At 35.8% G+C, this 13,694-nt stretch overlaps 1 protein-coding gene across 1 annotated transcript in view; it reads right to left on the bottom strand.

Annotated features, from left to right (window-relative positions):
• PKHD1L1 (PKHD1 like 1) overlaps positions 1–13,694 on the bottom strand; it is a 166,194-nt gene that overhangs the window by 46,173 nt on the left and 106,327 nt on the right. Inside the window, 6 exon segments of the mRNA XM_058564477.1 lie at positions 3,434–3,524; positions 5,081–5,202; positions 6,243–6,372; positions 7,293–7,396; positions 11,335–11,508; positions 13,198–13,327. Coding sequence (XP_058420460.1) covers positions 3,434–3,524; positions 5,081–5,202; positions 6,243–6,372; positions 7,293–7,396; positions 11,335–11,508; positions 13,198–13,327 — 751 coding nt within the window.

The raw sequence follows: 13,694 nt of genomic DNA, 5'->3' as shown, positions 1-13,694 counted from the left end.
ATGCTTCACCTGCACACCTTTTTGTTGCTGATTCCTTCTGGTCATCCCATTCTCAAGTTAAGGGTCACTGCCTTAGAAGGCCTTCTCTGACTACCTGATTCAAAGTAGCACCTCAATCACTTCACATGGCAATTAGAATTTTTTTCACTTGATATTTTATCATTACTTATTTGTGAATTATCCGTCTCCTTTCTCCTATTAGAATGTAAGCTTCATGAGAGAAGACACTGTGTCTAGCTCATTCACCACCATGTTCCTAGAGCCTAGAAGGTAATGCTGAGAGAGGTGCTCATTAAATATTTGTTCAATTAACATATGTATGATCTTGGGAAAGTTGTTTAACCTTTTAGAACCTCAGTTTCCTCATATATAAAAAGCTTTAATGCCTACTTCAGGATTGTTTCAAAATGAAATGAAATAACTCATGTAAAGTGCCTCAATAAATGGAAGCTATACTCATTATTAATATATAAGATAACAAGCGGATTTTTTTTTTCGTGAAGAAGATTAGCCCTGAGCTAACATCTGTTGCCAATCCTCCTCTTTTTTTGCTGAGGAAGACTGGCCCTGGGCTAACATCCGTGCCCATCTACTTTACATGGGACGCCACCACAGCATGGCTTGACAAGCGGTGTGTCGGTGCGCACCCGGGATCCGAGCCCCAGGCCGCCGGAGCAGAGCGCACACACTTAACCGCTATGCCCCAACAAGTGGATTTTTATGAAAGTTTTACTTATGTCCATATCAGATTAGTAACCCTAGTAACTCCCTCCCAACCAGGTATAAATTGGAGGATTCCCTATAAAGAGCAGCAGCACCTCCTAAGTTGTACTTAGTACCAGCTCTCATGTCCAAGTCTCTCTGTATCTGACTTCCTCCTATTTTCTATTGATTTTCCTTTCTTTCTAGTCCTTTGGGGTTGACATTTGACTTATGGTCTGCCTGGTTTCTATATTATTTCGTCCATAAGAGGCTGTCTGCATTCTCTCCCTTGGCTCCATACAATGTAGCCCCGTGGACAAGTACAGCTCCACCCCTGGACCCAGCGTGGGTCATAGTTCCCTTCCAAGCATCCCAGCCTCTCACTTGTCTGGGAGATGAATTGCATAAGTTGACGTCCCATTCCAGGAACTTGAACCCTCAATTCCTCTATGAGGTCTCATATTTCACTTCCTCTAAATCCAAAACCATCTTATGAACACTCTCGATTATTTAGGAATATCAATATAGTCAGTGAAAAATGCATTACATGGCATTATACATATTAGCAAATATTCATATTCACAGGTCATATGTGGATTTTCAAAAAAAAACACAACAATACTTGAAAAAAGTTGTAGAGAAATTACATATTTTAAAATGTTAAGTCAAAGAAAAGCCAATTTAAACTGTTGGGAACTAAAATATCTAATAAGAGAATATATCAAGGAATCAGTTGAATCTGTTGCCAAAGTTGTTTTATTCCTTCAAAATGTATTTTGCGTAAGAATAAAATTAGCTTAAGCCCAACAATTTTTCAATTTGTTGAAATGCTGATTCAAAGAATCTTAAAAATAACGACACTGAGATAAAAAAGTGAACTGTAGAATGGACGTAAATCTTTCAGAGAAAATTCCATTTCCTTTAAATTTCTCAAGAGGTAAAGCCTGCAGCTCTACTAGTTTTTACTTTTTTGATCTGATAATTCACTTTTTTATCTGATAATTCATTTACCTAGTTGAAAGGTTAAGAAGCGATAAAAAGTTATAAAATAATAAGTCACCAGTCACCCTGTTCCCACTCACCTGCTATGACTTTTTGTTTTTACACTGTGTTTCTGTATGTAAACACAAATACCATACACATTTCCTTCCCTTTCTTCCACAAAACATATTATACACAAAACAGTATTATATATACTGTTCTGCATTCTCCATCTCTCACTTTAGAATATCCTGGAGATTTCTCCATATCAACACATGGATATGTATCTTCCTCCTCCTTTTTTGGAGGGGCCTAGTGTGCCAAGGTTTGGCTATATAACTAGCCCACCATTACTGGACACAGGGTAGCTTTCAGTTTTCTGCTAGTACAGACAATGCTTTGATGAATAACCTTCTTCACAAATCCTTTCCTGACTGCTGTAGAGGCAAATGTTAGATTACCAGAAGTGGGAATGCTAAGTCCAAGCGAAATGCCCTATAATTTTGGTAGCCTTGCCACTTTCCCCTCTGTAGGGGTTATATCATTGTGTGCTCCAACCAGCAATGTGTAAATGTTCTTGTTTCCCTACAGCCTTGCCGTGAGAGCAGTTGTTCAGCTAATTCTTGAGGTTTCCTCATCTGATAGAGAGAAACGTAGCTGAGAACTGTTCACGTCCTGTGACTTTTTCAGGCTTGCAGGCTTCAACACATGAACAGCGAGCATTTATTCCTTTAAAGCAGAAGCACAAAATCGTGGCATGCCCCCATAAGTATGTATCTCTATGCTCTGAAGTGCTCCTTTTGGGAAAGTGGTAGTGGGATGAGGTACTCACTGTTCTAATACCAGCCAAATCAAAAATTTCGGTTGCCGTTAGAGTTTTTGGATCATAAACATGGAAAACAGTTACTCTTAAAAGCCTATTTTTGGGGGGACATCTAGTCTTCTTTTATTTCCTTGTTACTATTGGTCAAAACCCCTGGGCCTATTCTGTCCTCCATCTCTCTGCTGATCCCCTTTTTGTTTATTTTCATTTATCCCACTGCTTCCTGCCCAAGTTACTCTCTTTCACTCTTATTGTGTCTTTCCAATTCCATTGGACCCAACTGTCCCCCAAGCTCTACTTTACCCTCTCTTTTCCTCCCTTATACTCCCTAGTTCACTCTGTCTCTCTGGTTATCCCTCTTTGATTTTCTCTTTCCTCCTCACCTCCCTCCACAGTCACAGGGATAGAATAGAGATACTCCTCGTCCAGGAAGAGCTCACATTCCAGTGAGATCAGGAATGCAAACACACCCTGGCAGGCACAGCCAATGGGATAGAATTTGGACAGAAGGACATGGGGGTATCACAAAGACAGGGCTGGTCACCTCCTTCAGTCTGGGGCTCAGGGACCTCCCTGGGGCAGTGACTATCAAGGGGAGGCCTGGGTAGTAGCAAGGCCCAGCCCCAGGAGGACGAGGATGGCGAAGGGGTCTCAGGAGAGCACTGGGGACTGCAGAATCCTAGGACCAGAGGAGAGCGTGGCATCCTGGGACTGCCTAAGAGGGGTGATGTGGGTGAAGGATGAGAAGAAAATCGAGTTTAATTTTTTCTTTAGACCGAATATTCTCTGAAATAATTTAGCTTGTTGAGTTCTTTCAGCATCCAGGAGAAGATATTACATATTCAACTTACAAACAATAATTATTTACTTCTAACAAATTTGGACAAGTTCTTTCCTAGTTTTAGTGACTCTATGCCAAAGACTTACTTGAGCAAGGTTCACCATCTATGCGGTATCCAGCCCTTCCAAATCCAGCCACGACGTTATTTTGTAAGACTGTATTGGTCCCTCTATTTATCTAGATAAAGAAAATGCTTTGGGTCAGGCTCTTACACAATTATACAATGTGAGTAAGTATGTAACATACACAGGAAAACTAATTATGACTACACTTGCAGGAGGAAAAATTTAATTCATTATTCACCCATTCAAATTTATAATACAAATGAAGTATTGAAATTACCTTAGGTTCTTGGTGTAAAACCATCACTACATACTATACCTTAGACTTCATTAGAAAACTCCATTAAAGAGATTGTTTTTTATTTCAGTCACAAAATCCACTGGATGTGGTTCAATATTTACAAGCCATAGACCAAATTCCAGTATTATAGCAAGATTACAAGGATTTTATCACTCTTTTTGGTGATATTCTGTTATCAATTTGATTTATGAAGAAAAAGACAACTAAGGCAATTACAGTGGACCATAAGATTCAATAGTGGCATTCACTAGTTTAAATAAAACCTGCTATAATAAATAACTGGGTTACCATGAGTGTTAGGTAATTACTAAACAATTTTATTTTATGAACCAAGTCAAAGTGGCGGAAAAGGAAAAGTATAGAGCACAGAAGATTTAGTTCTTGCCTGTGGTGTCAGCAAAACAGTCAAGATCTCAATTCTTTAAAGCATATTAAACACTTTTATTTTTAAAGATTACGATAAACATAGAGTTAAATGAAATTCCTAAAAGTAAAATAAGTACCTTTTCTTTCAAAAGATATAGATAACTTGAAAGAATTGGAATTGACATTTGATTACATTCTAACATCTATAAATAGATGAAAAGAGAACATTATTACCTCATAAATGTATACTAAGTCGCAGGCTTTCAGATTTTACTTTAGGGTGATTATTAATAGTTGCACAAAAATAGAACTCAATCTTATCCCATCTTTCAAAGAGAGCTATTTTTAATTCCTTTTTGTTCCTATGGCATAGGTAAATAAAATAAAAATAAGAGGAAGCTGTGTTTCCTCCAAATCCTTTTTCTGCACTTTCTGTTTTCTTGCCTGTAATCTCACTCTTCACCTCAATAAAGACCTATAGTAATTGACAAAACTTCATGGGAAACAAGAACGGTCCAATTAGTAATATCAGATAAGTGTAAAACACAGTACATATAGAATCATAAGAATTTTAGATGAGAGATTTTAGAGATGCTATAGTCTATCATTCTAATTTTCCATATAAATATGGAAGTAAACTAAATCCAGAGTTAAGTTGTAATATGTGCAAGGCACTCAGTCAATTAGCAGCAGAGAGACCCTATACTGGAACTTGAAAGCGATAATTAATGTTGGAGAAGCAAGGAAATAGGAGAACTATTTAAACCAATGGACATCAACACAAAGAAAAATCCAACAGCTGTTGGAGCTCACAACATCTTTTAAGAAAATTCATTCACTCCTTTACTTAGCTCATTCTGTTAGTTCATCAATCTTTATCCAAGGAAGAAATGGTTTTCAATGACATTTTGAGATTTACAATTTCTACAGAAAGTATAATGTTCAATAAGGACATTATAAATTATAACTTTGTGTAATTATAATTACAAATTTGTTCACACTACCTCAATCGCTGCATGCCAGAGAGTTGAACTTAGGTCTTTTCTGTTCTGGTAGGTTCCAGGCCAAACTGAAAGTGCAACCAAATTTCCTCGGACTCTGTTGGCATCCCCCCATATTCTTATGCCTGTAAAAAAAGAAAATCCCCCCAAATACATATAAATTTGTAATGAATACTATGGGGAATGTCTTTCATTTCTTTCCATGAAATTAATTTTCCTGTTTGAGCCTGACAAATGAACCTCTTAGATTTTAGAGTGAGCCCTCTGGATTCTTCAATAGTGAAACTCGACCTCTTTAATAGACTACCTGAATTAGAATCTTCTGGGGTGCTTGTTAAATATGTGGGTCCACAGGCTCCACCTCAGATTTTAGCAAACACACACATAAATTTATACACATTAAGTAAGTTTGTATTATGCTTTGTACTGATATTCAAGAAAGGATAATCACCTAAAATTGAATATAATTTTTATAAAATAATCATGTTTATTTGTGAATCGTCTTTTTGATTGATATGTGAGGAGTATTTTAAGTCATAGCAACTTAAACTATTAGTGATTAGATAACTCACATAAGATCATGGACTGGTAAATAATTCTTCTAGGGCTGTTCTGTCCAATATGGCAGCCACAGCCACATGTGACTACTTAAATGTAAAGCAAGTGCAATTAAATTTAAGTACAATTAAAATTAAAAATCCAGGGGGCCGGCCCGGTGGCGCAAGTGGTTAAGTGCACGCGCTCCGCTGTGGCGGCCCGGGGTTCGCAGGTTCGGATCCCAGGTGCGCACTGACGCACTGCTTGGGAAGCCATGCTGTGGCGGCATCCCACATATAAAGTGGAGGACGATGGGCTCGGATGTTAGCCCAGGGCCAGTCTTCCTCAGCAACAAAAGAGGAGCATTGGTAGATGTTAGCACAGGGCTGATCTCCTCACGAAAAAAAAAAAAAGACTGAAAAAAAAAATTAAAAATCCAGTTCTTCAGTTACACTAGCTACATTTCAAGTGCTTAATGACGACATGTGGTTTAGTAATTACCATATTAGCACAGATATAAACCACTTCCATTCTTGCAGAAAGATCAATTGGACAGCATGGCTCTAGAGTTTACAGACAAAATTGCCTCAGAAAGACATTTAATTTGGATCATATATTATTATATTACCTTCCCCCACTGTAAAGTGAATGATGTTATCATCTATGTCCAATCCATCTGTCCCAAACACACCAACTGCTGGGGAAAAGCCATTGTGAAATGCACAGCCTCGAATATAAGATGAGACATGTTCTTGAATCTATGAAACATTGAGATTCAGTGAACATTTAAAAAATAAAGTTAAAATATATTTAAAGACAAAAATTAAAGTAAGTGATTTCAGGAAACAAACCTTGATAAATAAGATACTCAATTTACATTCCATTAAAGGAGATGATTTCCCAGTAGGTCTTTTGATCCTGGGAAATTTCCATATATCTTGAATGTATGATTAAATAAGGCAAAAAAAGTATGCTTATTTGAAATACAGACAAAACATTCTCAAGTACTTTTCTATGCATTTATATTTCTATCATTATAAAATGCTAAGCAACTAAAAATTATTTTTCAGAATATTTTACTATATGATGAGCAGGGACTTTTTTTTTAATTACAAAAGATGATACTCTCAGCAACTGGTCACAATTCAAATGTCTATAGGAACCAGTCCATGAGCAGGTTAGGGGCTTCAATTTTAAACCTACAAGATTATTTTTTATTTCTGTAGGAAACATGAACTCTCTCATTTTTTCTTAAGTCACCAGCTCTCTCACAAGATTTATTTTCCCATTTTTGACAGAGGCATGGATATACAGACATGTGTTTCATTTGAGAAATTTAAGCAATCCTCACATTAATAAAAACTATTTGGAAATATTTTTGGTTATTGCAACATAAAATGCAGATGTGAAATACTATTATAGATCTTCATTTCTTTCACCTTTGCACTCCTTTTTCTATGGTTTTTCACTAACCATAAATAAATGCATGAAATACGTAGAATCAAATGCTACTACGAGTCTAAAAAAGTTAATGGGAAAAATATCTAAGAAAATTTTATTATATTAGATTATAGTCTTAGCAATTCTAAGATATGACTAGTAAAGGTAAATGAAAATAAAATCAAAATCAAAATACTTTATTTTGAATATATGCAAAAATTAAAAATAAAGTACAAACCTGTCCTAGGTTAAGAAATGTCACAGCATATCTTGGATCTGTGCTAGCCCTGAAGCCTTCCTGACCACTGTGATAAAATTCCACATTACTTATTCTTGCATTTCCTGGGGGGGAAGGTAAAATTAATTTTTTTCCTTAGAACAGAATGAAAAATTTGTGAAAACCTACAAAAGTTGTTATAATTTTTCACATTACAAATGTGTTTTCAAATTTTTCATAGAAATCTCATTAGATTTTCTTTGCTCCTTTAATCCAAATAAGGCAGTATTTCCAAACTTTTTTTTCACTGCCTCCCCTAAGAGCCTTTTTAGACATTTTTTCTCTAATAGCCTCCTCTCCCCATGAAATTTTAATACCACAGATATACTATACATCTGTTAATGTATGGTGGCCCTTTGAAAGGCTACAAACCATTGTTTATCTAAGTTTTTTATGTCCCCTAAGAGCCAATTTTCACCTGGCTGGTGGTGATACTGTCCCTGTCGAGAATGCATGCCATAAGGCACAAGGTACAATTCACCTGACATTTCAATTTTGATGCTCTAAAAGACTTTCAAGGGCATTATCTTTACATAATCTCTTCCAGAATATGCATTGCCAAGCATCTGCTGATCAATTTGTCATAAGTACCACTGAGGTGACAAGAGGCAATTTCATAGATTAGTAGTGACAGCAGCAACAATCCATGAGGGATGACTCTGTGCCAAGTGCTGTACACATTGCTTAACAGGCAATGTGTGCTTTAATTCTCATCCAACACTCTATGAGTTAGGAACTTTTATTATTCCCATCTTCTAGATAGGGAAACTGAGGCACAGAGATTCACAGCTGATGAAAAACAGTAGAGGATATTCCTTGTTTCAAAAACTGATATCTAATAAAATGCATTGGAGAAGAGTTATTTTGTACTAGAAGAGAAAAGTCTGTCTCAAATTCCAGGAGCCAGCAATGGGATGTATGGTAGAGACATTAGGATAATAAGATAGAGACAAAGAAATGGTTACTACAGACCATCTGGGCCTACAAAAGCCATAGATGTGCTTACTTACATCACAAAACAATTTACAGGAACAAGGAAAGTTTGTCATGGGAATAGAGTCTATCATGGGATTTGAAGTGAGACAGACATTGATTAGTATCCAAGGTCAGAGCAATTTCACCCCTCTAACCATCTATTTCTTTATCTTTAAAAGGGGGACAATATTATGCTACAGCACTATGAGGATTAAATGAGATAATATGTATTAAATGCTTAGCACAGTGCCTGGGATCTTATATCATGATCATCGTTACCATCATCATCATCATCACTTAAGCTTCTGTTGGCAGACTATGACCAATAGGCAGAAGTTATAGTGGGATAACTGCTTGCCCAAATAAAGATTTTCTAAGACTAGAGCTGTTGCAAAAAGGACTAGGCGGTATTGTGAACAAGTGAGGATCTGCTGAAACAGTGCAAGTCAAGAATAAATGCTCTACTTGTGGTACCAAGATTGTGGGATCCAAATACCACCCTCCTAAAAAGAATGAGGGTTACTTGGAGGAACAACGTAGTATTCCCAGTCTCAGAAGAAAAGATTACAATATGTGCTTGCCATATCAGAAAGGGAAGAGGCCAAAAAAACCTAAGTTATGTCAAAAGAACTTAGGCACAAACAGCAAGAGGTTCTGAAGATCAATAGTGGGGCATTTTGAGTATCAATAAGATTAACAATCATAATGGATTAGAACATATCAAATATGTTTAAATCCATGAAGCTTATAATGATATTAATAAAATAAAACAAAACTTCTTGTCATCTTTGGAGGCTGCTTGGGAACCAACTCATTATTTTGAAAACTAGCTAACAAGAGGAAAGAATCAAGCATTTTTCTTACATTTCCTATATAAACGTGTCCTTCAGGGTAGTCAAATAGTTGTTTGGAGAAGCTTCTCTTCATAGAAGTAGTCTAGATTATAAATGAGGAGTGAATGGTAGAATGAAAATATCACCATTTTAAACCTCAGTGATTTAATAGATCTAAGCAACGATTATTAATGCCTGTTAACATCACAAAAGGAGAAACGATCATACATTATATGCCTACTAATGGAAGAGTACACCACCAACTATGAAGAATTCTTGCCTAAAAATTGAGTCTAATCATTTTTCTAGTTCTAAACTACCTATGCATAGAAAATACAAGGGAGACAGGAGTAAGTTAAATTCTAGGGATGCAATCACTAAATTCTAGACTGTTGGAAACACTATAGCACAGATGACCTGTTTTCTTTCATAAATAAATTGCAAGGAAAGAGACATGAATCACAGAGATTTAAGATTCATAACCAATTGCAACACGGATCTTATTTAGATACTGATTTGAACAAAGAGAGTGCAAGAGAAAGAGAAAGAAAAAGAGAGAGAGAAAGAAAGAAAAAGAAAAAACTAGTGGAATTTGAATAACCATTTGATGATAAGGAATTATCACTAACATTTTTAAGTCTGATACCTATAGATTTTTTAAAAAAGTCTCTTAGAGTTACCTAATGAAATATTTCTAGATGAAATAATATGTGGTTGCTTTATTTACAATTGCCAAGATATGAAACAACCTAAGTGTCCATCAATGGATGAATGGATAAAGAAGATGTAGTATGTATAAACAATGGAACATTATTCAGCCATGAGAAAGAAGGAAATCTTGCCATTTGTGACAACATGAATGGACCTTGAGGGCACTATGCTAAGTAAGATAAATCAGATAGAGAAAGACAAATACTATATGATATCACTTATATGAGGAATCCAAAAAAGCCAAATTAGCGAAAACAGAAGGTAGAATGCCAGTTACCAGGAGCCAGGGGGTGAGATAATTGGGGAGATGTTTAAGGGTACAAACTTACAACTAATAGATAAATAAGTCCTGGAGATCTAATGCACAGCACAATGATTACAGTCAACAATACTACATTATAAACTTCAAAGCTGTTAAGAAACTAGCTCATAATAGTTCTCACCACAAAAAAGAAATAATAATTATGTGACATGATAGAAGTGTTAGCTAATGCTATGGTGGTAATCATATTGCAACATACAAATGTATCAAATCAACACATTGTACATCTTAAACTTACACAATGTTATATGTCAATTATATCTCAATAAAAAGAAAAATATATGTGGTTGCTTTAAAATAATCCCTGGGCTTGAAGAGAGGGGGTGGGCATATAGACAAAACAAGATTGACCAAAGCTGATAATTATGGTAACCGGTAATGAGTACACTGGGAATTATTATACTATTTTCTCTATTTTTGGTATATGTTTGAGGTTTTCTTTCCAACAAAAATAACAGATCTGTTGTGCTTGTTATAAAATGATTTCTGTTCGGATGACAGGCTGGGCTAGCTGTTATCTAAGGTCATTGTTAATTTGATAATTCTATTGTCTATGAAGATAAAATAAGTAGAATAATGTTAGGGATTTGGCTTTGGATTTTGGTTTCACCTGGGCTACACAGTCCCTCTTAAGGCTTTATTTTTCCATGTGTTAAAAACAAAACCCAAAATGGAGTCACTTATGCTAAGCCCATATTACCAAACCAAGACTTCACTTAATTACAGTTTCGGCTCTCCCAGAAATGAGATCTTAAACCCCTCAAACAGGCATTGCCTGATCAGCCTTAGTTAGGTAATCTGCCTGACAGACCCCTGCCATCCCCTAAGGGAAAGTAACCTTGCAATAACAATCTGCTTTTTTGCCTCATATTAACTTCCTTGATCCTGCTCCCCTCTGCCTATAAAAGTCTTTCATTTTGTACAGCATTTTGTATAAAAGTCTTTCATTTTGTATAGAAAGGAGCTCCAGGGAGCTAGACTGGATGCTGCCAAATCATGAATCATTGAATAAAGCCAATACGATCTTTAAAATTTACTCAGTTGAATTTTGTTTTCTAACACGTGTGACCTTATAAGGAAGTGAGAATTATTTAAGAACTGAATAACACAGAAGACACCATGTTACATTTCATTTAGGAAAATGAAGTGAATTTGTACCAACCTTTAAATGTCATCATATTTTCAGTGAATGAGCTGACCAGGACACGTGCACCAAAAGATTCCTTGAACCAACCTGGATAATCTTCGCCAAGTATTTTGATGTTCCTACTCAGTATCCCAACATCAGCTGCTAATGTGTAGCTCTGACTGGTTCCAGGAACATGGTATCTTCCAGCTGCAAAGAAAGACAGCTGGATTATTACCAATGCTGAGAAATACCTGTCCTCATTAGTTTCTTTGCAGTTCATAGGCCACATAACTTTCTAATATATCAAAAGTCAACACGAATGCATGAACTGATTAGAGTTGCATGCTTAAACATACAAAGATGGCAGACTGAAATTATGATACTTTCTTATTTATGAAACAAATATAATCAAAAGTATTCTATTTACACTAGATTTTTATAATCAGCAATTATGAAGTTATTGCTTCATAGGTAGTTTGCAATCACTTCAAATTATACCCCCAAATACTGTCACAAGGCAACTTGAGAAGATTATTGTAATTTTAATAGATGAGGAAATGAGGTAGGGAAGTAAAAGAATTTGCCCAAGGCCATGTGGACAATCAGCGACACACAGATATTATCTCTCCTGACCCTAAACCTTGGTTTGTTCCACATCTCCTGTGGCATATTTTGTGTCTACCACAATTATTCTTCTTCTTTTTTTTTTTTTTGTGAGGAAGATCAGCCCTGAGCTAACATCTGCCAATCCTTCTCTCTCTTTTTTTTTTTTTGCTGAGGAAGATTGGCCCTGGGCTAACATCCATGCCCATCTTCCTCCACTTTATATGGGACGCCTGCTACAGCATGGCCTGACAAGCGGTGCGTCGGTGCGCGCCTGGGATCCAAACCGGCGAACCCCGGGCCGCCGCAGAGGAGCGCGCGCACTTAACTGCTTGTGCCACCGGGCTGGCCCCCACCACAATTCTTTATAAATATGTAGTAGCATATCAAACACAGTTTGTACATTTACATCTTAATGATTTGTAAAACATAAATTACATTCTACATTTCTAGAAACTTTATTCAAAACTTCTAGAGAAGCAAGTGCATTTCAAACAGAGAGAAATGTTTGGTAGTTTAAATGAAAGAATCTGTAATGTCAAACTTCAAAAATCATTTGTTTTACAATTAAAATGTTCTTCAGTGAAACCTTTTCCTTTTGATTTAAAGAAATCATCTAAGATGATTGCAAGATCATCTTAGATGATTCTGATTAATTCCTTCTTTCCTTGAGAATTACAGTTTTACCATTTTGCTGTAGCTTGTCTAAATACGTTACAGCTGAGGAAGGTGCTAATGAAACAAACCAAGACAGAGATGCTCTTGAATCAAGGGTTCTCAAAATTCAGTGTGCATAAGAATCACCTAGAAGCTGGCTTAAAATAGAGATGGGATTGGTGGTTACCAGAGGGGAAGGGGGGAGGGAGGACGGCGAAAAGGATAATTAGGCACATGTGTGTGGTGATGGATTGTAATTAGTATTTGGGTGGTGAACATGAGAACATGATGTAATCTATGCAGAAATAGAAGTATAATGATGTACACCTGAAATTTATACAATGTTATAAACCAATGTTATCTCAATAAACAAAAAAGAAAAAAAAAAGTGCCAGCCTTACCCCGTTGAATTAGATACAGTGGTCTTCGCTGAATATTTGCTGAATGAATGAATGCATACAGCAGGGACTATTGGTAGCCAACACATAAATAGTAGCACCAATCTGAGTGAAATGCTCCTCAAAAATGTTTGTGAGATTTTTTATCAAATAATTGTAATTACAAAGGAAAGACTAAAAATCTGAATATTTCAGGACATTTTAATTACATATTTATTTGGTTAAAGAACAAACTTACCAAGGTGAGTGTAGGAAAGGGTATCATTGAGAATGAGAATTTTCTGATCATGCAGGATTTTAATGATACTTCTAGTTTCTGTCTGGTGGAAATCATAGCTTGTGGTTGTTATCACAATCTCTTCCCCCTCCTTAGAAAAATTCAAGTGGTAAATTCAAGAACAATTTTTAAAATAGGTTTCTATTTCTTAATAATAACTATTAAATAATTCCAATTTAATTTATATCTGATGAGCAATCATGGTATTATCAGAAAGAACAAACTATACATTTAGCTCTTTAAAAATAAATATGCTTATGTTTGATATTAAGAATTCTAAATTTTGAATTATCTCAGCATTTCCTTAAATTTAATTCAGTCATTAAATAAAATCCCAGGCAATATACTTTTTAAAAATTAAACAGATCAAAGCAAATATATTCATATTTTTATTAAAAACTGGTTGGGACAATGTTCTTAAAAATACTTAATACTTAAATAAATACTTAATAAATAAA

The sequence above is a fragment of the Diceros bicornis genome, chromosome 21 (genome assembly GCF_020826845.1).
Source record: "Diceros bicornis minor isolate mBicDic1 chromosome 21, mDicBic1.mat.cur, whole genome shotgun sequence".
NCBI lineage: Eukaryota > Metazoa > Chordata > Mammalia > Perissodactyla > Rhinocerotidae > Diceros > Diceros bicornis.
The sequence above is the reverse complement of the archived record's forward strand: the minus strand, read 5'-3'. Positions and strand labels throughout refer to the sequence as shown.